We start from the raw sequence: 27,830 nt of genomic DNA, 5'->3' as shown, positions 1-27,830 counted from the left end.
ATTTACACAACTAAATCCAGCACAAGCTGAATATTTTTAAATGCTCAAGACAAACATCACTAACTGAACAAAGAGAGGAAAACAGATTCTATACCTTGTAAAAGCAATTTAAGTAGAGGTCCCATCACGTTCCTGGGTTTGCCCTTGAGTAAAAACAACTGTTGTTTGGTGTGCACAAAAAATATTGCCAAGAAAAACACTTTTAATACACTTTAATTTCCATTCTTACCTTCTTAATGAAGACTCAAAGAAAAGAAGTGGACTGGATGGAAAAAGGTCTACACCATTTAAAATGTGAGAGACTGAGAGAAATACAAAAGCACTGTTCGTTAGGATTCTGAGTGAGCGTCAAATCACCATTCTATTATTAAAACACTGGTTGAGAGAAGAGTCGAGACAGAGGGCTATTTTATTTTCTTCCAAATAAGGCTGTTTCTTTCAGTCTGAGGTCACACATTTGGCATCTTTTTTTGAAATAGTAACCCGGTTTCATAGACAAGGCCTAAGCTGGTCCTAGACTAAAATGCATGTTTGACCTGTTTTAACTGAAAGCAACCTGCACTAATAGATCTTAAAATATGTCACTGAAATTGTTTTGTCTCAAGATGGACACCAGTAATGTTTTGTTTGTTTGTTTGTTTGTTTGTTTGTTTTTTTCTAGGGTATGTTTATAAAAGCTACTAAAAATCCTAATTAAACTAAGACCTAACCCTGACTTAGACTAAACCCTGTCTGTGAAACCGAGCCAGTATGTTCTTGATAAAACTTGACAAACCCTTTAGATGCAAAAAAATATTAAAAGCTGTCCTAAAACTATCCTGAAATCCCCAAAAATACATTCCAATACCATTTAGCTATGTTTAGAAAGTTTCGATGCCTGTTATTTTTGTCAATTATTTTAATTGTGGTTTTAAATAGCAGGTAAATCCTTTGACACAGAAACATCCAGCATTTAAGATGGTATATGACATTCTGCTTGATGCTGAAAAACATATTCTGAAACCACCTGCCCAAACAGAGCAGGAATGACATACAGAAATACAGATGGCAAAGAGTAACAGCGTATGTATTGCAGTGCACTTTATTAAACATTTAGGCTGGCACAAATTAAACATCAATATGCTATTTGTAACACTGGTTTAAAACGAAGGAGATGTAGGATCTAAGTGCAAGCAGTGAGGTTTATTTACAATAACTTTAAACAAAAACACTCTTCAATAAGAAACAAACAGAACAACTGGGTAAATGCAACAGAGAACTGACAAAGATGAACAAAAAAAGAAACTAGACACACCTGAACATAACTAACTCAATCAGTAACCATAGCAACCAACAGGGGAAAAACAGATGAATACAGGGGCACGTTCAAGCTCAAACCGGCGCGCAATGTTTTGCTACGTTTTCCGGGTTGAACGACGTGTTTCCTGGAAACAGCGTGCAACGGGTTTGAGATACCTTTTCTCTTGTTTGATGGGTGTGTCAGAAATGTCAGCCCAATCAGCGGCAAAATGTATATAAACCACGCGGTATTAAAGAGACAGCTCACACAATGGGTATTAATGTAATATAAAAATTTCATACTTATATATTTTGCTGTTGTATTGAGTGTATTTTGCAGTATTAAACATGTATTTAAACCGACTTCATCAGGCTCAGAAAATTCTTCAAAAAGAACACAAAGAATGTCCTTCTCAGCTGCCATAGTTGCAACTCTTGCGCCATCAGAACAGGGTGTTCAACGCATCACTGTTTCCGTTTAAAAAACGATTTACAACGTTTTGTCAGGGCTGAACGCAGCCCAAGACTAATAAACTAAACACAGCTGAACTCAAACACTAATCAGAACAGAATGACAACAAACAAGAGGCGGGAAACTAACAAAGAACATGTGACCAATGAAAAACAAACTCTAAACATGAACTAAACAGAACAAAATACAACTCAAACTGTGACACTATTACATTTGTTATTATACATTTGTTTGTTTGTTTTCTGTCATAAAAAAAACTGAAATAAACACACTAAAACAGAAGTTGCATGATGTCTACAAATTTTGTCTCAAAAATGAAAATAAGCACAAATACAGTTTTGTCATGACAACTCTGAGTGTTTGGCATGATAATGGACATGAAAATGTTGATATGTTTGGTCTTGGCAGAATAGATCTGCTACACTGCTGTTGGTTATTGATGCTGCTGCTGCTTTTGCAAAGCAAGTACGGGACTTACTATTGGCAACACATACATGACATGCTGCTGTGAGCAAGTAAGACATATCATATCATAGCATACACAGGGATGGACTGGGACCAAAAATCGGCCCTGGCTTTTTGGCCCAGACCGGCCCACCACCACATAAGATCACAAATACCACCCGTCCTTCCGCTTATATATATAAAATTTATTCTACTTATTTATTTATTTTTAGTTGTTTACAACCAAGTCACCAAAATACGATGAATACACACTGAGCATAACCCAACACACAACAGTAAATCTATTAGCCTTATTACAGTTTACTTATTCTTATCACAATGTTAATTGTTGTTGGTGTGGGTTACTTATATCCAACAAGCTATGGTAAACAAGCTAGGTAACATTATAATCTCTAAAATAGCGGAGTAATCGGAAATAGCGGAAAAAATTCAGTCAAATTCATCAGTTATCATCTTTTTTTTTTTGTTGTTGTTGTTGTTATGACTAATTACTCAGCACCATCAGCGTTAAAGAGAAAATAATCACTTCACCCGATGTTTTTGAATAAAATAGCCTTGACAGCCGACTTACTGGAACTCATCTGCAGGGGCCTAGCACCAAATTTTGGGCCCTGGGTACAAATCATCTTGCTGGGCCCCTGTACCAAATACCATAGTGATACCAATGGGTGGGGTATTGCATTTTTATCATAAAAACATTTAAAATGTAAACAAAATAAGCCACACTCTGATTAATATATTTTTGTTTCATTGTCAAAAGTACTACTAACTTGCTAAAATATCCTTTATTGTCACAATACCCTTTTTAAAGTGTAGGCGAAGTACAAGTTAATTGCTGATTATTTGTCTGTTTAAAATAAATGCAGACTATAGAATCACAGGGTACACTAACCGCCAAACTAGACATTCAGTCTTTGAATTACGTTTTAAAATAAGTCATTTTCAATCATTAAGATGTGCATTAAACTGAGAACAATCCTGTACTTAATGTAAGAGCGTGCGCAAGCTAATTTGCATAACAATGCGGTAAAATAGGCGCTATAACGATCTGTGTTTTCGCGGGTGTTAGATTTTGATAATGGAGGGAAATATACAGTGTTTTCATGTAAAGTTCTGACTCTGGGGAGAACTGCAGCAGAAAAGGAGACAAGCTGCGCAGGCTCCGCCTCCGTCTGCTTCTCCGTTATTTACTCAGAAATATTGTTTGCTCGCTATGTAGCGTGTGATACTATAAAGTATTGGTATATTATTCAAATAGAGTACGAACATAAATGTATGCTATTCTACCTGGAGTAGATATTTATGTTAAAACAATGTCAATGCTCGATGATGCATTTGTAGCTCACCTTTCTTTTCAAAAACCTGAGTGAGCAACTGCTTGCCCTCATTTGCCTTTCTCTCTTTAATCTTCTTTTCTTTTCGTTTTTGAGCCCCTGATTTTCCTTTCTTAAGGAAAGACATGACTCTTCCCCTGTCTTCCTAGTTCATATCACGGCTAACTCCAGCTCCTGTCTCATTAACTGATTCACGAATCACCTCAGGTCCGCAGAAGCACCTGACCTGCGGGTCGTACCATTTACATTGATTCGAGAGGGGTGGTGGGGCCCTGCACAGCATGAAAATGACTTTTTTTTATACCAAACCAGTGCCTAACTACAAGTTTAGTTTTGCACAGCAACTTTTTTATTTGTAAATAAATGCTATACAAATGTTAGTGCATGTAAATGTATGTATAGAAAACTGACTTCTAAGGGCCCCCCCTGCCTCGGGCCCTGGGTACTCGGTACCCTTTACCCCCCCAGTCCGTCGCCCCTGCTCATCTGTCTGTAGAACTGTTCTCTCCCGCCGGCGCCGCCGGACTTCTACAGAATCTAAGCACAAGCGAGTGTGACGTGCGCGGTGGACCAAACCACTGTGAGGCAAGGGAGGGGTGACTCAAAATGTTTAATAAACTTAAAACGCCCGTTTGCGTTTGTATTGCTTTACTACTTACATAATTATTTTAGGTTTATATAATTTATGCACAATACTTAGCGTGGTTATTAATTATATTTTTTATATTGCGTGTAGGCAGAAATCTTATAGATGGTGCTGTTCAAAGATATGATTGAGCCAGTCCAGTGTCAATCAAGAAAACAACCAATGGGCCGCTAAGCTACATGTTTCATGAGCCGCGTCTGTCAGAAGGAAAAAAATAGCCTATGTGATATTTTTGACTAAAGTGTTTTGGGCCAGCAGCCCAGTGTCAAATGAAAAAGCATTGGGCCGCCGATCTAGGCCTACCACTTTCATGGGCCGAGAGAATTTTTTTTATTTTTTTTATTTTTTTTTGGCGGTCGGCGACCGTCGGCCCCAAAAAGCATGTCGGCCCACCGGGAAAGTGCCCGGTATGCCAGATGGCCAGTCCGCCCGTGAGCATACATGAATTACCCGTAGCAGGGGGTTTCTAGTAGGGTTTCTGAAAAGCACACTACAGCTTCTACAGCAAATGCTGACCAACTATTCAAAGGTTGAGCAGTGAGCTCATTGGCTACTGATACAGCAGTAACCAATCAGCTGTGCCCTATAGAGAACAATGTGATTGCTAGCAGATTGAGTTCAGAACCTGTCAGTCTGTGCCATCTAGAGATTCAAAACTGAAAGTTCAGCGAAATGTTTCATTGTCTCTCACACATTAAAAAAAGTATTTTAGTACTATATATCAGTGGCGTGCAGTCCATATAAGCTCCGGATGCTCTGAATACCCAAGCCATTCATAGACTCGCTGTTTAACATTAACACTATAAATTACTATAAAATACTATAAATTCCTGTTTGAGGTGTACCATAAAGCCTACATAATAAAATGTTAATAAATACCTTTTTTTTTAATAATTTTTCATAGGATTTTTTCTTTAAATCTGCCAGTTACAGAGGCTTCCGGGTAAGCAGATCTACAGCAGCTTTTGCGCCTTTGCGCTGTTGTTATGTATCGTCATCATTGTTCTGCGTTTTCATTGTTTGTTGGCCTATGGGGGATTCAGTGCAGTGGAAAAGCTGCGAGTGGAAATGTGCTGCTGCTTCCAGATTGATCAAATGAAAATCATTGTATTTGAGACAAAACAAACTCAACTAAATCAAGTGAAAATAGTTACTAATAGTTATTATATTATAGGCCAACTTATTTTAATTCTTAATAAAAAAGAATTAAAGAGGTAAATGTAGGCTACTTTCAATAGGTCAAACAATGTGTCATGAGAGTAAGCAACTGAGCAGCTATAACATTCTGTCGATCAGATGAATCTGCACCAAGCGTGCCACACGAGTCCTGAAAAGTGAAGCCAAAGCATCTGGATCGTGCCCAGGTGGCTGGATGCAGTATAGGTCATAAACCCCGCCCTTTCCATTTAATGTAATGGAACGTGGGACAAACTAAACAGTCAAATTACACATCAAAATGTTTTTTTTTTTTTTTTTTTCCAAAGATGGTTTCTGTCATTTTAGACAATTTTTATCATGCTGATGTTAGGTCAAGTTTTAGTTCTTTAAATAAGTTTGTTTTAAAAAAGTAGGTTCTGATGTCAAAATCAACAGCTGTGATTGACAGCTTCTCGGAGCGAAGTTGTCACTGAAGCACCAAAGCTCGATCGTCAGGAGGAGATTGGAGCTTTAACTTTAAATTCTACATTTCCAGAACTGTTTATTTCACAACGACATATTGAGTTGTTCTGCTTTATTAAGTGATTCTGCAGGAGTGTGGGCAGGACCTTGATATCGCGCTCACTACTGTGCAGGCTCAGGCTCCAAGTTCATTATGTGCAGACTCAAGATGTCAGTGCCATATTGGCACACTGGCGGCTTCACTTACTACAACAGAAGAGAGTGAAAGTGTGTCGTCCATCTTTTTTGCAGTCTATGATCTGCACCAGCTGCATATTTGACATAACGCACCACCCAGGTTTTAAAAGTCACCACTCGCCACTGCTATATATGACTATTATGTACATTAATAATGATTTTTTTTTTTACCTAGAGTGTAAAATTTACACTCTTAGAAAAATTTTCAGTGGAGTTCTATGTACTCAATTTTAAAGAACCCTTTGTGCCAAAAAGGTTATACACATAATATGGTACTTTCACATTTAATGGATTTTTTCAATAGTGGGGGGGGGGGGGGGGGGGGAACAAAAAAAACAACTATATATATCTTATAAAATTAATAATGAAAATTATTTAAAACTAAATCCATAAAATTATCCCATGATGATCCTTTTTTTTTTTTCTTATAAGAGTGTAAGCATCATAACAAAGTATGCAAATACAGTAATAGGGGATTATATGCTTACATATTTAGGCAATTATGCCTGGCTTAAAATGTAACACTCAGTTGCATATAATATATGTGTGTAACAGGATTGCCTGTAGGAAGATCTTGATGTGAAATCTACTGGCATTTTCATCAGATATTTCCATATAAGTTGAGGTCTGCTGTGTTGGTGTAATCATCATCAAAATCATCACCCTTCAAATGAAAGATTTTAACAGAAAACAGAGATACAGAAGTCAGATTAGACAGGCAATAACACATCAGATATGCACAAACTATGAATCAAAAGTTCTGAAATAAAATATTTCTGTAACACAATATCGGTAAAATATATTGGTAATTACAATAAGATTCCTTAGTTAAATATTAGTTTATGTATTAACTCACATGAACTAACCATGAACAATACATTTGTTACTGTATTTATTAATCTTCGTTAACATTAGTTGATGAAAATACAGTTGTTCATTGTTTGTTCATGTTAGTTCACAGTGCATTAACTGCAGTGCATTAAAATTAACATTAACAAAGATTAATAAATGCTTTATAAGTGCATTTCATTATTAGTTCATGTTAACTAATGTAGTTAACTAATGTTAACTAATGAACCTTATTGTAAATTGTTACCAATATATATCTATGATCTACAGGAAAGGAAATCAAACACTTAGCAGTTAACAGATGTTCATGTAAGAATAAAGTATACTCACAGAGTAGCCTTTGGCCTTACTGAGGTGAACCATGTGAAAAAATAAATAAAAAAATAAATAAAAAATAATCAATTGTTAAAAGCACTCATCAAATTAGTTATTGATAATTGATTTAAGCAACAATGGTTATGGCTGAATTCAGTCAGACTGAATTGCTTCAAGTGGAGGGCACATAAATTGCTTCAAAAATGCTAACTACAATAAAAAAAAAAAAAAAATCAAATTGTATAATATTTAAACATACATTGGATTGCTATAACAAACAGAACAATATTAGAGTACTGAGCACAGACAGACATCATTAAAAGCCATGAATCTATCCAGAGACTGGAATTTAGTTCACATGCTCTGTACCTCTTTGGTGATGGCATACGAGGTTTGTCGAAAGGCTTGTTTCCTGACACCGTACATATGTTGTTTGCCCTGTTAAGATTCAAAAACCTCTGTCATACTTAAGTAAAAGAGAGCTTTATATAAATTGACCCTATAGTAAAAGTTGATCATGTCAAAAATACTGATAGGTATTGAAGTAACTGTCCACGACACAGTAGAATTAACAGGAAAAAAGATTTATATTTTTAGACATTTCATGAGTTCCCTGAAAAATTAACTCATGACGTTAGCATTGCTATCACCATAATCTACTGTTTTACAGAACAAAAACATTTACAAAAACATTAGCATCAGACCCCTGCAATTTAATTGATACTAAATTAAAATTGATCAAAAATTATTAAAGAAATTATATAATTTATATAAAATATAAGAAACTAAGAATGCAGATACTAACCTGTTGTCGAATTTCCTGTCAATTTGACGCCCTTGATCTCTCCTTTAAAATGTAAAAATAGTTATTAGTCTTTAGGATCAGCAGAACATATATTTCCAAGTCAAATTACATTTTTGTTTGTAAAAAAAGGCTGGCCTACATAGCTCTTACATGCTTTAGATCTATGGTACATCTAATTTAACTATCATAACTCTAACTAATTTAACTAACATAACTAAAAACAAAGCATTTGTTTCAAGGGCGTAACAGTCACTTAATTCACTTTGTTCATTCTAAGTTTTTTTATTTTACTAGAAGCAGATACTGGGCTCAAAAAGATGCCATATAGTAATATGCAATATAGTCTTTGCAGTGACACAAGCAAACAGACTGTCATTAGCAGACTGAAGAGGAAGTGTGTGGATACCTTGAAAATCTACTCCAAATAGACCTCCTAAATCAAAAAGAGGAACAGAAAAAATGCAAACGAGAACATTTAATCTTGTCATTTCTTCATTTACAGATTAATGTTTGAAATGTCACCCACAACTGCACAAAAAGACAGTAAAACATTAATTGATTCACCACAAACTGGTGAAACGGTAGTGAAACATTTTCATATTTAAAAATAAATGTTGTGTTGGTGGCTTATGACCATACTGAAGATTCTCAACAACAGTGCTGAATATAGATTAAAAAAGGGGGCCGTGGGGACTTTTTCAATAACTAAATATAAGTGTAACACAACAGCTTCTGACTGTTTGAATTTGTCAAATTTAATGATAAAACAATCTTTTGTGCTGAATAAACATTAATACTGTGTTCATAATAGAGTGAAATTTACAAGAAATATTTAATTAATTCTAGACATGGGGCACAACGATACAATTTAAATGCTATTACTTCTCAAAGTTCAAATCAAAATTAAAAGCAATTAATGGTGTATTGTATAAAACAACATAATCACTCACTCCCCCTAAAACCACATCATTAGACCAACTAAACAATATTAAAAATTGGTTTAAATAATGTGAAGTGAAGTGTGAAGTGACATGTGGCCAAGTATGGTGACCCATACTAGGAATTTGTGCTCTGCATTTAACCCATCCAAGTGCACACACACAGCAGTGAACACACACACCGTGAACACACACCCGGAGCAGTGGGCAGCCATTGCTGCGGCGCCCGGGGAGCAGTTGGGGGTACGGTGCCTTGCTCAAGGGTCTCACCTCAGTCGTGGTATTGAAGGTGAGGAGAGCACATTCACACTGGACATTCACTCCCCTCACCGACAATCCCTGCCGGACCTGAGACTCGAACCCATGACCTTTGGGTTACAAGTCCGACTCTCTATCCATTAGGCCACGACTGCCCCTTGTTAGGCCACGACTGCCCCTTATTAGGCCACGACTGCCCCTTATTAGGCCACGACTGCCCCTTATTAGGCCACGACTGCCCCTTGTTAGGCCACGACTGTGTTTAATTGCATATTTTTATATATGAATGAAGGCCAGTATCACTGATACAAAATACTGCTACTGATTTTTCTTCTTCTCATTTTCAGCCATTACCTATAGCCATTCAACATTAAAGTATAATTGAAAGTAACAATATTATTATTATTATTATTATTATTATTACATTTAATAGACTTTTAAATTATCACAATTTTTAATTTACACAAACTTTAAGCTGCAGTCCGTAAGTTTTACCCTCAGTGCGGATTAATCTAATGTTTGTTGTCAGTCACCTCATCGGTGTGGATACTGTACTTCAGAGTCTTGTAAGTATGACTAAAATAAGAATTTTCACCGGAAAATATGATCTGAACAAGTAACATGTCTGCCACTTTTGTTTTCACCAACTGAGAAAAAAATCATTACAATAAATTGCGTTGCCAATGGTGAATAAATCCAACGATCGCTTAACTCATATCACATCAAACCGTGCAAATTATTATTATTGTTATACTTTTTTCTCAAATTGTTAATGTTAACAATATCAGCATTGCATGACAGTGTATTTAGTGTGTATTAGCATTAACTGTAGATTTCAATTTCTGTATAGCCACTACGCAGTATGAAGTATTTTGCTTTTGACTTTTTGTTTTTGTCACTGATGATTGTCATTTTGACCTTTCTGGATTACAATCCGCCATCAAAATAAGTTAATTATTACAGCTGCTGTGAGAAAAGGCTATAAATGATCCACAATCCTCACATGTGATTTAGCCTACTAGCTGGTACTCCTTCTTTATGTAAACAGACATGACTTAATGACACAAAGACAAACAGCTGCATGGATAATTTTTAACCAAAATAAATAAATAAATAAATAAAAAAAATTCTGGAAATCTTCAAATTATTGTTTTTGTTGTTCTTGACCCATGTAACAGTCCTTTAAGATTTTCAGGTCTAACAGTAATATTCATGTAGGAAATATACAGGAATTGTATAAACTAATCTCTTAGTTCTCTTTTTGCACTTGAATGGTTTAATAACAGTTGAATGAATGAGAGCGTGATCATATACTGTAACGCTAGCCAAAGGATGCCAGAAAAAAGAAAAATATATATGCCAATATATAGGCCAGTATATATACTGGAAACAGTGTCTGCCTTTATCAGCAAGAGGTATCTTTAAACACATTGTACATCCCCTCTCCACCTCCGTCAGATGATTCAAAATACCACATCGGCACCATTCACAGTTTGACTCTTTGTCTGATCTCTTTCTCCTTTTATAACACAATAATAATGTAGTAATATTTTTTTTCAGGTTAACAAGTTAAAGACCCAAAGAAAACATTACCTACCTGCTATCAGTTCATATATATATATATATATATATATATATATATATATATATATATATATATATATATATATATATATATATATATATATATATATATATTATCTGTTTATATTATATATTTTCTGTCACAACAATCATCACAAAATCTGTAAAACAACTGATCTGAGTTTTTACTGCATACTATATCTACCATATATGTCAATATTCATAATGAATATTTGACAAATGAAATGACAGTACTGATCTCTACTGAGAAACAGGAAGAAAATACATTTGTGAGAAAAGTACAAAATTGCATCTGAAGAGGCATAACAGATTAATCTAAAATGATTCCTCAATACAAAAACTTTTGTCCATTTATTGTCCTACTATAGTAGGACAAGTATGGATTACAGATAGTATCCAGTCCGACAACTTTAATTCCTCCTGATAACTAAGTCTCTGTTCATTAAAAAAAAAAAAAAAAAAACCTCTATACGTGCAAATATATATATATATATATATATATAATGCAAATCAAATTACAGATTGAGTAAATTTCATCTAGAGGATTTGTTTTGTCCTGGTTTGTTGCAGAAGAGCGCATTAGAAGCTGTTGTGTACTTGCCTCTGCTCTCTGCCACCTGGACCACCGCTGCCTTCACCTGAACGAAACCTGGTGATCACACACACACAGGAGAAAGTCAAGGATTTAATTCAGTTCAAGTTCATTTATAACTGATGGAGGTTTATGAATCATTCATACAGATGTTAAAAAAAGATTTAAAAGTATAGTGATTACCTGCGAGACATTCTTGATAGTCGACTCCATACTCTAAAAAACATTTAACACTTGAGATTATTATAGTAAAACAATTATGATGACTTTTTACTTTCAATTACATTGTTTACTCATGGGTTCTTATTGTTACAGTTTAACATACTCTAATTAGTAACTGTATTATTAGATTGGAAACAGATCGTCTCGGTTACAAAGGTAACCCTCGTTCCCTGAAGGAGGGAACGGAGACGTACGTCGGACAGACCGACGAATAGGAATCTCGCTAGAGAGGCCAATCTACTTCGAGTGTAACTAAAACGAGCCAATGCACATTGGCATGCAATCATATGCATCAGCTGCTCGCCTCGCAGCGCGGGTATATAATGAGCAGCAGGTGCGTTGCATCTTCAGGTTTTCGCTGAGGAGCCGAACCGGATAGGCGGCAGCATCAGCGGGGTACAGCGACTGTGGCGACGGGACGTACGTCTCCGTTCCCTCCTTCAGGGAACGAGGGTTACCTTTGTAACCGAGACGTTCCCATTCAGTCGGTAACGTTCGACGTACGTCGGACAGACCGACGAATAGGAATCCCTACCAAAGCGCCACAGGAGCTGCCCCCTTCCAGCGCTCTGTTGTAAGCCACCTGAACCCCCTTGCCTGAGGATGGTGGGACAGGGCTAACACAGAGAGAGTCGATCACTGCTGTTCCCCAAAACCCATTCAGTGAGACTATTGGATAACGCTGGGAAAGCGTACCCTTCGCTGGGAAAGGAACGCTGCAGAAGCCACATCCTTCCCCGAAGGAGTTATGTGGAGAAGTACATATGGACTAACCCTGTAGGGCTGTGCTACATATGGAAGAACTGGGGTGACTCCAACTCGATAGAGATGGGTTCTCCCAGAGGGAAAGACACGGGCTTCGTTTAGGAGCAACCGTGGAACCAACCATATGGGATCCCCGTAGGGTCACACATATGGAACCCAGCCTAAACCCGGTTCTCAAGGATACAACAGAGTATAGGCCTGGCGTCAGACGCTCCGCCACGTCGGCTGCCGAAGGGATATCGGAGGACTCGAAAGGGTCTGCCTTGTAGGGACTCTCTGGAGAAAGAAGCGCATGTAGCGCAGCAAGCCGACACTAAGCCGGGGCCTCTCCGTGCCTCTGACCTGTGGCGAGAACATGGGAGGAGACCGGCTCGACACGAAGGCTATAGTATCTAGCGAACGTGTTAGGTGTCGCCCAGCCCGCAGCTCTACAAATGTCTGTCAGCGAGGCACCACGAGCCAGCGCCCAGGAGGATGCGACACCTCTCGTGGAGTGAGCATGCAACCTGAGCGGGCAGGGCACGCCCTGAGCTTGGTAAGCCAGGGCGATGGCATCCACTATCCAGTGGGCCATCCTCTGCTTGGAGACAGCCTTTCCCTTCTGCTGGCCTCCATAACAGACAAGAGCTGGTCTGAGGTCCTGAGGCTTTAGGTTCTGTCTATGTACAGTCGCAAAGCGCGGACTGGACAGAGTAAAGCCAGGGCTGGGTCTGCCTCCTCCGAGGGCAGCGCTTGCAGGCTCACCACCTGGTCCCTGAAGGGAGTGGTAGGAACCTTGGGCACATAGCCTGGCCGGGGTCTTAGTACCACGTGGCTATCACCCGGCCCGAACTCCAGGCACGATTCGTCGACCGAAAATGACTGCAGGTCCCCTACCCTCTTGATGGAGGCCAATGCCACCAGCAGCAAAGTCTTCATAGACAGAATCTTTAAGTCTGCTGACAGCAAAGGCTCAAAGGGAGCAATCTGAAGTGCTCTCAGCACCAGAGTGAGGTCCCAAGAGGGTATGGAGAGGGGACGAGAAGGATTTAACCGTCTCGCCCCCCTAAGGAACCTGATGACCAGGTCGTGCTGACCAACAGATTTGCCATCTAAGTGGTCGTGGTAAGCGGATATAGCAGCAGTATGGACTTTGAGGGTGGAGGGGGGACAGCCTACGCTCCAACCCTACTGCAAGAAGGAAAGCACGACTCTGATCGAGCATCTTCGGGGGTCTTCCCGGCGAGAAGAGCACCACTCGACGAACAGGTTCCACTTTGAGGCGTAAGCACGTCTCCTAGACAGTGCACGTGCCGAAGTGATGTTCGCGCAGCTTGTGATAGCTCGAAGCAGACCGAGCGGTGTTACAGCCGCAGCAGCCGCCATATGCCCCAGGAGCCTCTGAAAGAACTTCAGTGGGACCGCTGTCCTGCCATTGAATGTATTCAGGCAGTTCAACACTGACCGAGCACGTTCCTCTGTGAGGCGTGCTATCTGCTTGACCGAATCCAACTCCATACCGAGAAAAGAGATCCTCTGCACCGGGGCGAGTTTGCTCTTTTCCCAGTTGACCTGAAGCCCCAACTGGCTGAGGTGTCTGAGCACCAAATCCCTGTGTTTGCACAACTGATCCCAGGACTGTGCTAGAATGAGCCAGTCGTCGAGATAGTTGAGAATGCGAACACCCTGTTCTCTCATGGGAACAAGGGCTCCCTCCACGACTTTCGTGAAGACGCGGGGAGACAGGGCCAGCCCGAAGGGTAGGACTCTGTACTGATATGCTCGACCTTCGAACGCGAATCTCAGGAATGGCCTGTGTCGCGGAAGAATTGAAACATGGAAGTACGCGTCCTTCAGGTCAATCGCTGCAAACCAATCTCGGGGACGGATGCACTCGAAAATGCGTTTCTGCGTGAGTATTTTGAATGGTAGCTTGTGGAGGCTCCGATTCAAAACTCGCAGGTCCAAGATCAGTCGTAACCCGCCGCTTTTCTTGGGTACAATGAAGTAGGGGCTGTAGAACCCCGACCTCAAATCAGCTGGAGGGACCGGCTGTATCGCGTCCTTCGCCAGTAGGACTGCGATCTCCGCACGCAGAACAGGGGCATCGGCATCTTTCACTGTAGTGAAGCGGACGTCCCTGAACTTGGGGGGGGAAGCCGGGTGAACTGAATCGCAAGCCGACCCTGATGGTCCGAAGGAGCCAGCGAGACGGACTGGGGAGCGCTAACCCGGCTCGCAGAGACCGTACAAGCAGGACCAAAGGGACCACCGGTGTACCCGCAGCAGGGCAGCGAGGTGGAACACAGGGACACGGCTCGGGGGGCTCTCTTTGTGAGGCGGCCCGAAGCGGCGTCACAGTGAGCTAGGCAACACTTACCTGGCTCCACGGATGGACAGAGGGAGCAGTCGAGGCTTTGGCTGCCCGCTGCTCGCTGCTGTCCGCTGGCAACAGAAGAGGGGGATGAGAGTGGTGAGGTTTTTCTCCTCCCACTGCTCTCCAAACCCTCTTCAGACCTGTAAATGGAGGAACTGCTCTTTAAAATTTGGGTACCGCTGCCTCTTGGGTCAGTGGCGGAACAGAAACAAACCCAATAAAGGATTTACCACCTGGCCCTCCTCCAGGGGTGGAAGAGCAGCCCCACCCATCTCTGGGTCGCCCGTCTCAGGGGTGATTCTCACCAACCAGTTAAACAGCTGCAGAGACGGGAGGCGTCATCTCCCCGCAATGGATACAGCAGAGCCTGCTGGGCTGGAGTTTCTTGCAGGGGACGACACCCTTGGCGACGAGCAGACTGAGGGGCGGCCCAAGAGGAACTCAATGGTTTGTCATGGGAAGCTCCCCGATCCGCTACTAACTGAGGAGAACCGCTGGGCTCAGTCCTCGACAGTGTCACCGAAAGGCCACCTCGTAAGATGGGAGCATTGAGAAAGCATTTAGCTTGACAACCTCTCACACCTCACAAGGTAAGCCAGGAGGCACTTCTGGACCACGGAGGTGGACATCGTCTGGCTGAGGGCCTGCGCCGTGACTTTGATCACGGTTAGTCAACAAGCGCAGCTCAACCCCAGCACAGAACTACCCTCATGCAAAAAGAGTGCCTTGGCCTCACATGCAGGGTGGGTGTGGTCTGTGTACAGCCACCCCATCCAAGAGGGTAGTGAGAGAGGAAAAACTTATGCAGATTGGCACCTTTGGCATTCCATATTTATGGCACCAATATACCCCCATACTGCCAAGTTTTCCATGCACATCTGGAAGACCCAGGAAAGCATGGCTGTAAACTCTGAATCTGAGTCAGCATAAGCACACACCATTACAGTGGGCAGCATCACCCTCATTTCCAGAGCATAACAGCACTCTCTCCGATGCTGCAATTGACATCTGTCCCTCAGCTGGAGCTCTGAATGAAATGCTAGGTTCCCCTATGAAAAGGACCAGCAATCCAATCCAGAAACTGCACAGCTTGCAATGCGCTAGAGAGGGAGGGGCCCTAGGGGGTTGGTTCCCCGAAGGAACCCCTCAACCTCATGTCACCCAAGCCATATCAGCAAAGTAGACCTCTTCTGGTGCACCAGAGAGGGCGCTACAATGGACATTACGCAAGGGAACCGCGCATCTAGAGCGCCGAGCGAGCGCTGGGTTGCCGTGACAACCCGCGCTGCAGCCCGGCAGCTCGACGGCACACGACACGCAGAGGAGCGAGAGGTTTGCTCTCGCTGATCTCCGCGGTCTCCCAGAGTGTCGGGCAGACCCGCGGCTGTGCTTTTACACACAAGCGGCAGCTGGCCAACAACAGAGGGGACTCAAGCTTCCCGGAGAAAGAAGAGTCACGACCGGCGTGTCGACGTGATCATGTTCTCATATGAAAACATGAACACCCACGAACATCATTTCAGCACGCGCCCAGACATGCGAAACGGTGATCGTGGCCGCCAGTGAGGACAGGAACGATCGCATCCAGAAACACAAGTAGGATGTCGTCTTTAAAAAGACGCAAATCTACTTGTGTAAGCTCTTTCAGGGACTTTACTCTTTTAGAAGTGCTGAAGCACGCAGGGGAACGGCCACCGCAACACAGACAGGGATTGTGTGCAGCCTGTCATGTGCTTTCTCTCTCTTTGAAGGCGCTCACTCCTACCAGCCGTAAAGAGCGCTGAAAAGCCGTTAAAAGTGCACCGTACCGGCCGTGAGAACAGCCTTGCCAATGTGCATTGGCTCGTTTTAGTTACACTCGAAGTAGATTGGCCTCTCTAGCGAGATTCCTATTCGTCGGTCTGTCCGACGTACGTCGAACGTGACCGACTGAATGGGAACTGTGGTTTTATCATCAGGAAGCATCTTTAAGCACAATGTACTTCCCCTCTCCACCCGAGTCAGATAAGACATACAGTTTGATCTCATTGTATTTCTTTTTATAACAGAAAAATAAGAAGACAGACAAAATATTAAATGTCATGGATGAATATTAATGGAGTAGTCCAATATTTTGTAAAGGGGGTGAAAAAAGGTGAAAATGACCATTTTCACCTGAGATTTGGAGCCAAATTAAAGGGGGGTAAAAATGACTTTAGAAAGATGAGCGCATTAGTGTATTTGTACACAGAGATTTGTTGTCTGTTTGTAAAATCTGTTGACACTTTGTTGCATTATATGCCAATGGTGACTGTTCAAAAATGTGAAAAAGCACTTGTGTTTTCCCCCAGAGTTTACATTCCTGTAACTCAAGAAGCGATGATATCTTAATACTCTTTTAGATTTTGGTTCCTAGCAAACTTTTCTTTTGGTATCTTATATTTTAATGCCCTATATAGTTCATTTCCACAGATATGGGGATTTCAATTTGGCTCCTTGAGTAAATTGTTAAATTGTACATTTTCAGGGGTCCAAAACCAAATGTGGTTCACTTTGCATACACTTTGCATACAACTGATAATTATTTATTTTAAAGGAATATCTGAACAATAAATAATGTTGAAACTTGAAATGTATCTTGTTTACCTTTATCAAAACAATTTGCATATAACATTCCTGTCTGAGTACCGTAAATATTGTTCCCTTTCAAATGGGAACTCGCACTGTGTCCGAAGACACTTTGGGAAACTCCTCCAGTGTGACCTGCTTCTAAAGCATGTGATTCAAATGTGACAAGGGTCAGCGACAGCCCATGGTGTGGCTACTTGTGCGACCGTGAGTATAAGAGGGCACCTGTAGTACATGTCAACATCTTCTTTTGTCTTCAGTATCCATTTGTTTGCCTACGTGTGAACATGAATATCATGAAGAAAGGTTAAAGGGTTAGTTCACCAAAAAATGAAAATAATGTGAATTATTACTCACCCTCATGTCGTTCTACACCTGTAAGACCTTCGTTCATCTTCAGAACACAAATTTTTGATATTATTGATGAAATCCGATGACTCAGTGATGACTATATCTATATTTGCAGATTTCAAAACACTGCTTCGGAGCGTTATGAATCTTTCAGATCTCCTATCAAATGGCTAAACTGCTAAACTGCTATGATTCACTGATTCGATTTGTAAAGCTCAGAAGCAGTGTTTTGAAATCAGCCCATATAGATATTGTTGAAAAGTCATTATTTTTATTTATTTTTTTTATTTTTTGGTGCACAAAAAGTATTCTTGTCACTTTATAATATTAAGATAGAACCACTGTACTCACATGAACTGTTTCAAATATGCTTTTAGCCCCTTTATGGACCTTGAAAGTTTGACTGGCTTTGCTGGCAATAGAGGCCTCACTGAACCACCGGATTTCATCAACAATATCTTAATTTGTGTTCGGAAGATGAACTTATGGCTGTAGAACAACATGAGGCTGAGTTATAAATGAAATTATTTTAATTTTTAAGTGAACTAACCCTTTAAGGTTGAGTGTAGTTTGACCTCCTCCTGATCTGAGGTTCATTCATCTGAGCCCCAGTCAGGCAATGACATCAGGTGTTCAGCCCTCTGTGAGTACTGTCCCACTTTACTCAACATACACATAAATTGTAGGAATATGACTGATACTGATGAATAAATGTCTATAAGGTAAAGCTATTAAATAGCGGACCCAGACTAGTTTTTGTTAATACAATAAAGTTGGTAAGTTGGCATGAGCCACTGCAGTAATTTAAAAATATACATAATAACACAAAGTGAAAATATAGTATTTTGGGGTTGTGGAAACAACAGTTGCCATGGTAAATACACAATAGGCTGCTAACATGAACCGTTAATGAAACATGGAAACTGCTGCTGATGAATAGAATTAACATTTGTGTGTGTGAAATGATTGTTTGTTCCTTACTGTTATTGTGAAGCATCCTTGAGCTTTGGAAAGGTGCTATATATTAAACATATTATTATTACCATCATACCTGCATGCCAAATAATAACACTGACATTTGAGTTTGGCTGGCCTCCTCTCGCTTCAGAGAGTCATTCTGCTGAGGCCTCCGCTCACCTAATCTAGTCTAATAAATGTGTTAAGCATGTATATATATATATATATATATATATATATATATATATATATATATATATATATATATATATATATATATATATATATATATATATATATATATATATATACACACACTGCGTTCCAAATTATTATGCAAGAGACAAATCAGTAAGATTTCTGTACAATAAACATTCAGATTTTAGTTTTTCTAAGAAAATGTTTGTTTGTTTGTTTATTTATCCATGTCTTTTTAGATAACTGGGATCAATCTCAGACAAAATAATTTGCCAGATCTATGGAAACCCTACTTAGAGGTTGTTCCACATTATTAAGCAAGTCACAGTTCTCATGCAATATGAGGAGGAAGAAAGATCTTTCTGAAGATGAAAAGCATGAAATGGTGCAATGTTGTGCAAAAGGCATGAAAACAAATCGAGCGCAGCGTTAGTTCAGTCAGGCCACGTAGGCATAGTGCTGCGACCAGCTGACGCGGTCACCTGTCAAATCGCTCCAATAATTACCATTCTCCTATTAGACACGGGACATATATACGTGGCATTGCTGCTCGGTAAGTATGCTCAAACTGCTTGCAAGCTTTGCGGTACCTGCCGCTTCCACCGGGGTGCCTTTTTTTGCCCCCAGCAGCTGCTATTTCTCCCCAACTGCAGTCTCAAATCCTGTCAGGTATGACATTAAACTGTTTAAAATATTGCTATGCGCAGAAACTAACGAAAGATGTTGTGGGGACATTTCTGTCATTCTTAAAGATACGATCCAAGACTCACCAGAAGTTAACCATGGCAGAATTTAACGTTGCTTTCACCGTGTTTAGAGACATTATCCATGAAGTGTATCCAGACAGGAGAAAGGAATTAGATACCTATCTACCATTATTTCGGATCTTGCATGTCTTACGGAGGTACTCTTTTTTTACAAATACCACAAATCATTTTCATCTAAAGCAGCAACGTACTTTCAACTATATTTGCTGCATTGCTAACGCTCAATTAAAGTGAAGTACACCTTTAATGTACAAAATAAATGTGACTTCACACAAAAGTACTCAAAATGCACAGAATAAGCATATCTAGTGTGTTTTAACAAGAATTGAAGTACGTCATGAAAGAAACATTATTTTAGTTATAACACAGACAGCCATATAGGCTCTTGCATACCCAAATCAAACCCGAGTTGCTGACTTTTTCGCCGAGTTTGCAGTCTTGTAAACATGTTCATGCATCAGATGATGTAAAACACAAAGCTTACCTCATTCGTGTGCAGCAATGGATGACACAAGGCTTTTATTTATTTATTTTTATTTATTTTATGTTTATATATGTGAGTGTTGTACACCTTGCATGTTAACAAACTTTCAAGACTATCAAGTTTAACAATGACCAATTTTATAAGCATTTATAGCTGTCTTTGTAAAGAGATACTCACTTTATATGTAGCTTCGAGCCGCTGCTGTGACGCTGTACAAACGCTCCAGTGTGAATTCTCGCGTAACCCGGCGTAACGTGCTGCTGCCGCTTGCGGTGTGAACCCGGCATAACGTGCTGCTGCCGCTTGCGGTGTGAACCCGCCGTAACGCGCTGCTTCCGCTTGCGGTGTGAACCCGGCGTAACGTGCTGCTGCCGCTTGCGGTGTGAACCCGCCGTAACGTGCTGCTGCCGCTTGCGGTGTGAACCCGCCGTAACGCGCTGCTTCCGCTCTGCTGCCGCTCTGCTGCCGCTTGCGGTATGAACCCGCCGTAACGCGCTGCTTCCGCTCTGCTGCCGCTTGCGGTGTGAACCCGGCGTAACGCGCTGCTTCCGCTCTGCTTCCGCTCGCGGTGTGAACCCGCCGTAACGCGCTGCTTCCGCTCTGCTGCCGCTTGCGGTGTGAACCCGCCGTAACGCGCTGCTTCCGCTCTGCTGCCGCTTGCGGTGTGAACCCGCCGTAACGCGCTGCTTCCGCTCTGCTTCCGCTCTGCTTCCGCTTGCGGTGTGAACCCGCCGTAACGCGCTGCTTCTGCTCTGCTTCCGCTTGCGGTGTGAACCCGCCGTAACGCGCTGCTTCCGCTCTGCTGCCGCTTGCGGTGTGAACCCGCCGTAACGCGCTGCTTCTGCTCTGCTTCCGCTTGCGGTGTGAACCCGCCGTAACGCGCTGCTTCCGCTCTGCTGCCGCTTGCGGTGTGAACCCGGCATAACGCGCTGCTTCCGCTTGCGGTGTGAACCCGCCGTAACGCGCTGCTTCCGCTCTGCTTCCGCTTGCGGTGTGAACCCGCCGTAACGCGCTGCTTCCGCTCTGTTGCCGCTTGCGGTGTGAACCCGGCGTAACGCGCTGCTTCCGCTCTGCTGCCGCTTGCGGTGTGAACCCGGCGCAAGACCGCTCAACTCAGGAAACTAGCGCTTCGGCGCCAGAACAGGTGAAGCCTGAAAGACAAACCCCTCTTGCTATAATTCAACGAGAATGTTGCACTCATAATAACTAAATATTTTCATGCTTGCAGCTATTGCGGGAACAATCACCCTAAGAAAAAAAAAATGCACACTGCATTCTTGTAGCATTCGCATGCTGCTCTCCTACCCCTCATGCCAGTCTCAGGGGGACATGCTGCTTTGTGCTTCTCCCACTGCTACTTTTTTAAAAAGCGAGGGAAGAACACCTCTCGCAAAAAAAAAAAAAAAAAGGGACTGCTGTTTTCTCCCGCTGGAGAGAACTCCCTTTGCTGCTGTAACTGCAGGGGCCTGCTGTTCATTCCCCTGCAGGGGATGAACACCCCTCGCTACTTAAATTAAAAGAGGGGCCTGCTATTCTCTCCCTCCTTCTAGAGGGGAGAATACCCCTCTGATAGTCAGTAGGCTACATTAAGTATATCTTAATAACATTGTCTTTCTCTTTTGCAGGAATGGAACAAGTATGGTTTTGGGGGGGTTCTACTTCGGGCAAGTAATCCTTCTCATTATGTTTGGGGGGGTTAATGTTAAAGCTCTTGTATGTTCAATTAATTTTGGAGCAAGAACCCCCATAAGGAACCATACCGCCAAAGATAATTGTGTTCAATAAACTCAAGTAACTTGCCAAAGTGGTCCTGTCTGAAATCGAGCGCAACGTTAGTTCAGTCAGGCCACGTAGGCATAGTGCTGCGACCAGCTGACGCGGTCAGCTGTCAAATCGCTCCAATCATTACCATTCTCCTATTAGACACGGGACATATATACGTGGCATTGCTGCTCGGTAAGTATGCTCAAACTGCTCGCAATCCTCCCTCCATCCCCATTATAAGCATGAGCATATTACTGTGCACCTTCTGGTTGTCATCATCTTTTGTTTCAGATCACTACCTAAAAGTCAACAAGGCTTCAAGTCCCGGCTGGCATGGACCGCACTGCTGAGAGACACTCATCCTACAGTATAGATGTCCCACATATCTACATGATACCACATTCGCTCTTAAAGACATTACTAGTGTCTTAATTGTCTCTGTATTTCCAAGCTGATGGTTCCGGGGGGTTAATGTTAAAGCTCTTGTATGTTCAATTAATTTGAGCAAGAACCCCCATAAGGAACCATACCGCCAAAGATAATTGTGTTCAATAAACTCAAGTAACTTGCCAAAGTGGTCCTGTCTGAACTAATATTGTGTGAAACTGAATGATGATTATTGACTTATCATAAGATTTGTGAGTGATTTAGAGCACAGCAGATAAAGGCTTATTAATGAAAGTTCGTGTCCAAAAAATTGAATTGTATTAAAAGGGCAGCTATAAAAAAGCCAGTGTTGAGCAGCAAACAGGTATTTGAAGCTGTTGGTGTCTCTGGAGTCTCAAGAAGCTCTCCATGCAGGCTGGCAGTTGTGCGTAAAGATGCATTTCAGCCACTCCAAACCAAACCTCACAAAGAGAAACATTTACAGTGGGTGTAGAAATACATGAAGATTCATTTTTAAGTAGTTTTATTCACTGACTAATGCCGTACTACAATGGATGGTCTAAATGGATGGATTCCTGGATGGTTGGTGAATGGCCACCACGTTCCAACAAGACTGTGACGTCAGCAAGGAGCTGGTGGGTGATGATTTGGGCTGGAATATTGGGAAGTGAGATGGAAGGTCCCTTTAGGGTCTCTGAGGGTATTAAAATGACTTTTGCAAGATATGTGGAGTTCATAACTGGCCATTTTCAACTATGGTATAAAAATGCACTATTGTACAATGCACTATGCACTATCCCATGCTGCAAAAAAAAACACCACAGCAATAAAACTGTTTGAAAATGTATTTCTACACCCACTGTAAATGTTTCTCTTTGTTAGGTTTGGTTAGTGGTGTCTAAAATGCATCTTTACGCACAACTGCCAGCCTGCATGGAGAGCTTCTTGAGACTCCAGAGACACCAGCAGCTTCAAATACCTGTTTGCTGCTCAACACTGGCTTTTTTATAGCTGCCCTTTTAATACAATTTTTTTTTTGACAGGAACTTTCATTAATAAGCCTTTATCTGACCGAGTTCTGCTGTGCTCTAAATCACTCACAAATCTTATGATAATTTGATAATCTCCCTTCAGTTTCACACAATATTAGTTGTTTTCATGCCTTTTGCACAACATTGCACCATTTCATGCTTTTCATCTTCAGAAAGATCTTTCTTCCTCCTCATATTGCATGAGAACTGTGACTTGCTTAATAATGTGGAACAACCTCTAAGTAGGGTTTCCATAGATCTGGCAAATTATTTTGTCTGAGATTGTTACCAGTTATTTAAAAAGACATGAATAAACAAACAAACATTTTCTTAGAAAAACTAAAATCTGAATGTTTATTGTACTGAAATCTTACTGATATGTCAATTGCATAATAATTTGGAACGCAGTGTATATATATATATATAATATAAAGTTTGTTTTATCAGCTTTTTGGAGTACACTACTATAAATAACTCAAAGTTCACAGACATGGACTCAAAGCCACAAATTTTAAAATCAGTACTATAATGTTCCCAGGTAGAATTGCTGTTTACTCACCCATTGTCGTTTCTGGATTGGAGATCTGCAATGCGATTCCTGGGATAGATTTGAGAGATTTAACATAAAATATAACTGAACGATACCAGAATATTGTAATGCATTGTTTCTCAACTCCAGTCCTTGAGACCAACCTACCAGAATGATTTAAATGTCTAACTAAATAAAACACTTGATTTAACTTATCAGCTTCTTAGTGTGTTAAATAGGGAGACATCTAATTCATTCTGGCTGGAAAGTCCCAAAGACTGGAGTTGAGTAACATTGTCATAATGCATTCTCAAATGCTCACTGTATAAGTACAGTGTTTTAAAAGAATAAGAAACAGTACTGCACCAATGTGTACGTGAAATAGTGTGCATAGATTCAGTTTACAAAACATAGAGGGAAAAAACACACACACACACACACACACACACACACACACACTAATTCAAAGTTCAAGATCCATTGATATTTAGTAATAAAGTGACAACAAAATACCAAAGAGCACTAACAAAAAAGTGAGTGTGCGCAAAAAGAAAAAAACAAAACAAAACAAAATGTTTCAGTTCATCTTGGACTATTCAGTGCTTAAACCTTAAAAAAAAAAAAAAAAAAAAAAAAAAACTGCTTCTGTTGTCACTTAATATGAGAATCTTTAATAAAATACTACTTTACAATAGAACTTGAACTTTTAATTTGTTTGGTGTGCAGTTTCCCTTTTGTGTGTGTGTTTTAACCCTCTACAGCACAGTGTTGCCCTCTTAAACCCTATGTTTAGTACATTTTCCTTTAAATGATTACAACAAATTAGAAAGGAAGTACCAAAGAACAGTCCTGTAAGGTGTGGGACTCACTATCAAGCACCATTTGTCCTGATCTGACACATGGTCACAGGAGCATATGGTGTGAGAAGAAGGCAAGATTATTTGCTTTAGTAATCTTATTTAAAATGACACAAACTGTACATAAAAAAATATATGTGTGTGTGTGTGTGTGTGTGTGTGTGTGTGTGTGTGTGTGTGTGTGTGTGTGTGTGTGTGTGTGTGTGTGTGTGTGTGTGTATGAAGGTGTAGAGAAGCCTTTTTTTATTTAGCATGTTCAGAAATTCAGTTTTTCTTTTTGTTGCCTCAGGGCAACATTGTGCGATAAGGGGTACTTTTCAAGGATGTTTTGGACAATACCTCACATTGGCATTAATGTGTTATTAAAAGGGAAGATTTAGGGTTCCTGGGTATGAAGGAACACCCAAAGTGATGTGCAAAAACTGTAATTTCACAGCAGAGAAAAACTGCTTTTTTGAAATTTCGTACAGAGTGAAATCTTATTACAAGTATATTATTTGACACACTACACGATACAAAGAAATGTTTTATAAATATAATGTTCCAAAATAAACCAAAAAATTATGTGGAATTTAAAAAAAAAAAAAAAATGCCATCAACGTGTGCAGTAGAGGGTTAAAAGAAACCAATTATAAATAAAATTATGAAATTTACTCAAATTTTAAATGTAATTAATATAAGGAATTTACTCAAATATCAGATATTTTTATGCATTCCTTAACATTACTAATTGATAGTCCTATCCAGACTCACTTGTATCTCTTGACAACAAAGAAACACAGTAATCCAACCAAAAGAGCAGCTCCAAGACCAGAGATGGCTGGTATGATGATGTGGTTGAGAGTTGCTTGTTCTGATGAAAAATAAAACTCACTTAATTACTTAAAATGATCACTTATAACATTATATACACAGAAGAGTTTTATTGTTATACCTTTCACAAAGATAGGCTGTGTGGCTTGCATTTCACCCCGGACACTCCCGTGGTACTTGACAGTGCATGTGATAGAGTTGTGATCATCCTCTTTTGTTGGGGTGAAAGTAAGGAGAGATTCTGCCTCCCATTTTCCATGACCAATGTCCTTATAGCTCATGATGACATTTCCAGGGCGGCTCCAGCTGAGAGTGGGCTGATGGGATGGACAGGTGTGCCGGACAGAGCATTTGAAGACTGTGGATTCACCCTCTTTCACAGACATCTCAGCCTGCAGCTCTGGTTTTGATGCTTGCTCTATACACATATTTTGAATGACAAAACATATATTTCACATAGTAAATAAAGGCAAAATGTATCTTATTTACTAACTGTAGTTACAAAAACATCATTTGGACTCTTTCCATTTTTTAGTTAGCTTTGTACCATATTTAGGAGTTGTAATTATAGGTTAAGAGCTCAAAAGCACACTTACCAATCATATTAATTCTCACACATTTGTCCACAAAGGAGTACTTGTCTATTTTAGATGTCTCTAATTCCACCCTGAAACAATACGGGCCGTTGTCATGGTTTTTGACTTCATCAATCTCCAAGGAGCAGTTTAAAGCACCCAGTGACCCAATCAGTTTTGTGCGACTCTTGAAATTCTCTAGAACTTTTGTAGGATCATTGTGATAGATGAAATCCTCCCGTTTGTCCTTCATCTGCCACATGCCTTTAATACGACTGGAGGGCTGTTGTTCAGCAGGGTATTTGAATGAACAGGGCAACACAACACAAGATGAGACCAGAGCCTCCATTTCAGACTCTACCTTCACCTTCCAAACATCTCCAAACACGACAGCACAAACAACTGCAAAATAATAATAATAACACAATCAGTGAAAAATGTACACTTACATTTTTAATAGAAATATATATTTTAAATAATCTTTAAACAATGCTTTAAAATCATACCCTGAAGCCAACAGAGAAGAACTTGTGCCTGTGCACCCATGCTGGACTGACTCTATAAACTGAAGAGGCAAAAACACAGAAATTGATCACATGTTTACTGATTACTTTGCGTATATAGGGCACTGCACAGGCTTCAATTATAGTGATCATAAAAATCAACCTGAGAGTTCTCAAGTGATAAAAATTGGAAACAAAAATTTATAATTTATTGATATTGATGCAAGGAGAATCAGTAGACACGGCTGTTGGACACTGATATTTGTTGATAAAGGAATAACAAATTTAATCAATGATTACTTGAAGCAAATACAATGAGAATACAAAGGGACAGTATGTACAAGTCTGACATCATTCTAAGATTAGCATTTGCCTGTGCTTACTAGGTCACAAGCAATACTGGACAAACAGGAAAAAAAAAGAAGATAAAAATAGATATGGGCCTCGCTTAGGAGGGCAAGTGTGAAGGTTTTTTTTTTTTTTTTTTTTTTTTTATTTATTTTGTTAAGTAAACCTTTATGAGGTTAATACACAACCTGTTACAGTTCTCTAGAAATATACATGTGAGTAAATTAAGAGCAAAAGGACCTTTGCATCTGAAAAAATAAATAAATAAATAAATAAAAACAATAATAATGTGATACATATGCATCTAATATAAATCATACACTAGATAAACATCTAGCAATAATCAATAAGCAATCAAATATAATATAAATAATGGAAATTAAATAAGTGAAGAACATTAAATATATGAAATAATACAAGGCAATTCTTTATATGTATATTTTGTATTTTTTCAATCATCATATATTCATAAAATTTCATATACACAGACATTTGTTTGAAATATTATCACTATGCTTAGGATCAGGAATATTTTTCATTCATTTTTTCTTGATGATAATAATTATTTAAAAAAAAAGAAAGGGAGCCTACCTTATTTTTCAGAGTGTGACTGGTGTGCCTTTACTAACTGAATGACTGACTGAATTCTAATGCAAACCAGAGATATAAACTGCCTAACAACCAACAGGAAGTATATCGTGCCCCACAGACTTCTGAGAATTCAGACCTTTATTTCATTTCTCATTTTCTCTTGAATCCCTTGAGGACGCTGAGCACCAGAGTGAAGTTCAGATCTAGAAGAGAATGAATGTTTATGACTTGATTAAAAACAAACTGCAACATGCATCTTTAGGTGGTTTGACCAACTGAGCAGAATTCCTGTTCTTAGCTGCTTTACACCT

At 40.2% G+C, this 27,830-nt stretch overlaps 2 protein-coding genes across 2 annotated transcripts in view; both read right to left on the bottom strand.

Annotated features, from left to right (window-relative positions):
• LOC137004782 (uncharacterized) overlaps positions 1-150 on the bottom strand; it is an 87,986-nt gene extending 87,836 nt beyond the window's left edge. The window contains exon 1 of the mRNA XM_067365400.1: positions 95-150. Coding sequence (XP_067221501.1) covers positions 95-125 — 31 coding nt within the window. The 5' untranslated portion in view covers positions 126-150. The remainder of the gene's footprint in view (positions 1-94) is intronic.
• Positions 151-913: 763 nt separating this feature from the next.
• On the bottom strand, positions 914-27,610 carry LOC137005176 (myeloid cell surface antigen CD33-like). The gene is made up of 13 exons (XM_067365999.1): positions 27,520-27,610; positions 26,584-26,642; positions 26,099-26,479; positions 25,624-25,920; positions 25,443-25,542; positions 23,863-23,901; positions 11,598-11,630; positions 11,424-11,471; positions 8,428-8,454; positions 8,022-8,063; positions 7,586-7,654; positions 7,232-7,250; positions 914-6,716 (listed from the first exon to the last, which is right to left on the bottom strand). The coding sequence occupies exons 2-13, from the start codon at positions 26,621-26,623 to the stop codon at positions 6,654-6,656; spliced, it is 1,158 nt and encodes a 385-aa protein (XP_067222100.1). The 5' UTR covers positions 26,624-26,642; positions 27,520-27,610; the 3' UTR covers positions 914-6,653.
• Between the last annotated feature and the right edge of the window lie 220 nt (positions 27,611-27,830).

This window comes from Chanodichthys erythropterus, chromosome 17 (genome assembly GCF_024489055.1).
Source record: "Chanodichthys erythropterus isolate Z2021 chromosome 17, ASM2448905v1, whole genome shotgun sequence".
Taxonomy (NCBI): Eukaryota; Metazoa; Chordata; class Actinopteri; order Cypriniformes; family Xenocyprididae; genus Chanodichthys; species Chanodichthys erythropterus.
Note: the sequence above shows the minus strand (reverse complement) of the source record. Positions and strands in the feature narration are given on the sequence as shown.

Bases quoted from the DNA above. Each gene is read 5' to 3' on its own strand.
- LOC137005176 (XM_067365999.1), bottom strand. From the start codon at position 26,623: ATGGGTGCACAGGCACAAGTTCTTCTCTGTTGGCTTCAGG. The intron at 25,921-26,098 runs GTAAGTGTGCTT...ATATGTGTATAG, and splicing joins TGTGAGAATTAATATGATTG to AGCAAGCATCAAAACCAGAG. The intron at 7,655-8,021 runs GTTAGTATCTGC...GAATCTTAACAG, and splicing joins GACAGGAAATTCGACAACAG to GGCAAACAACATATGTACGG.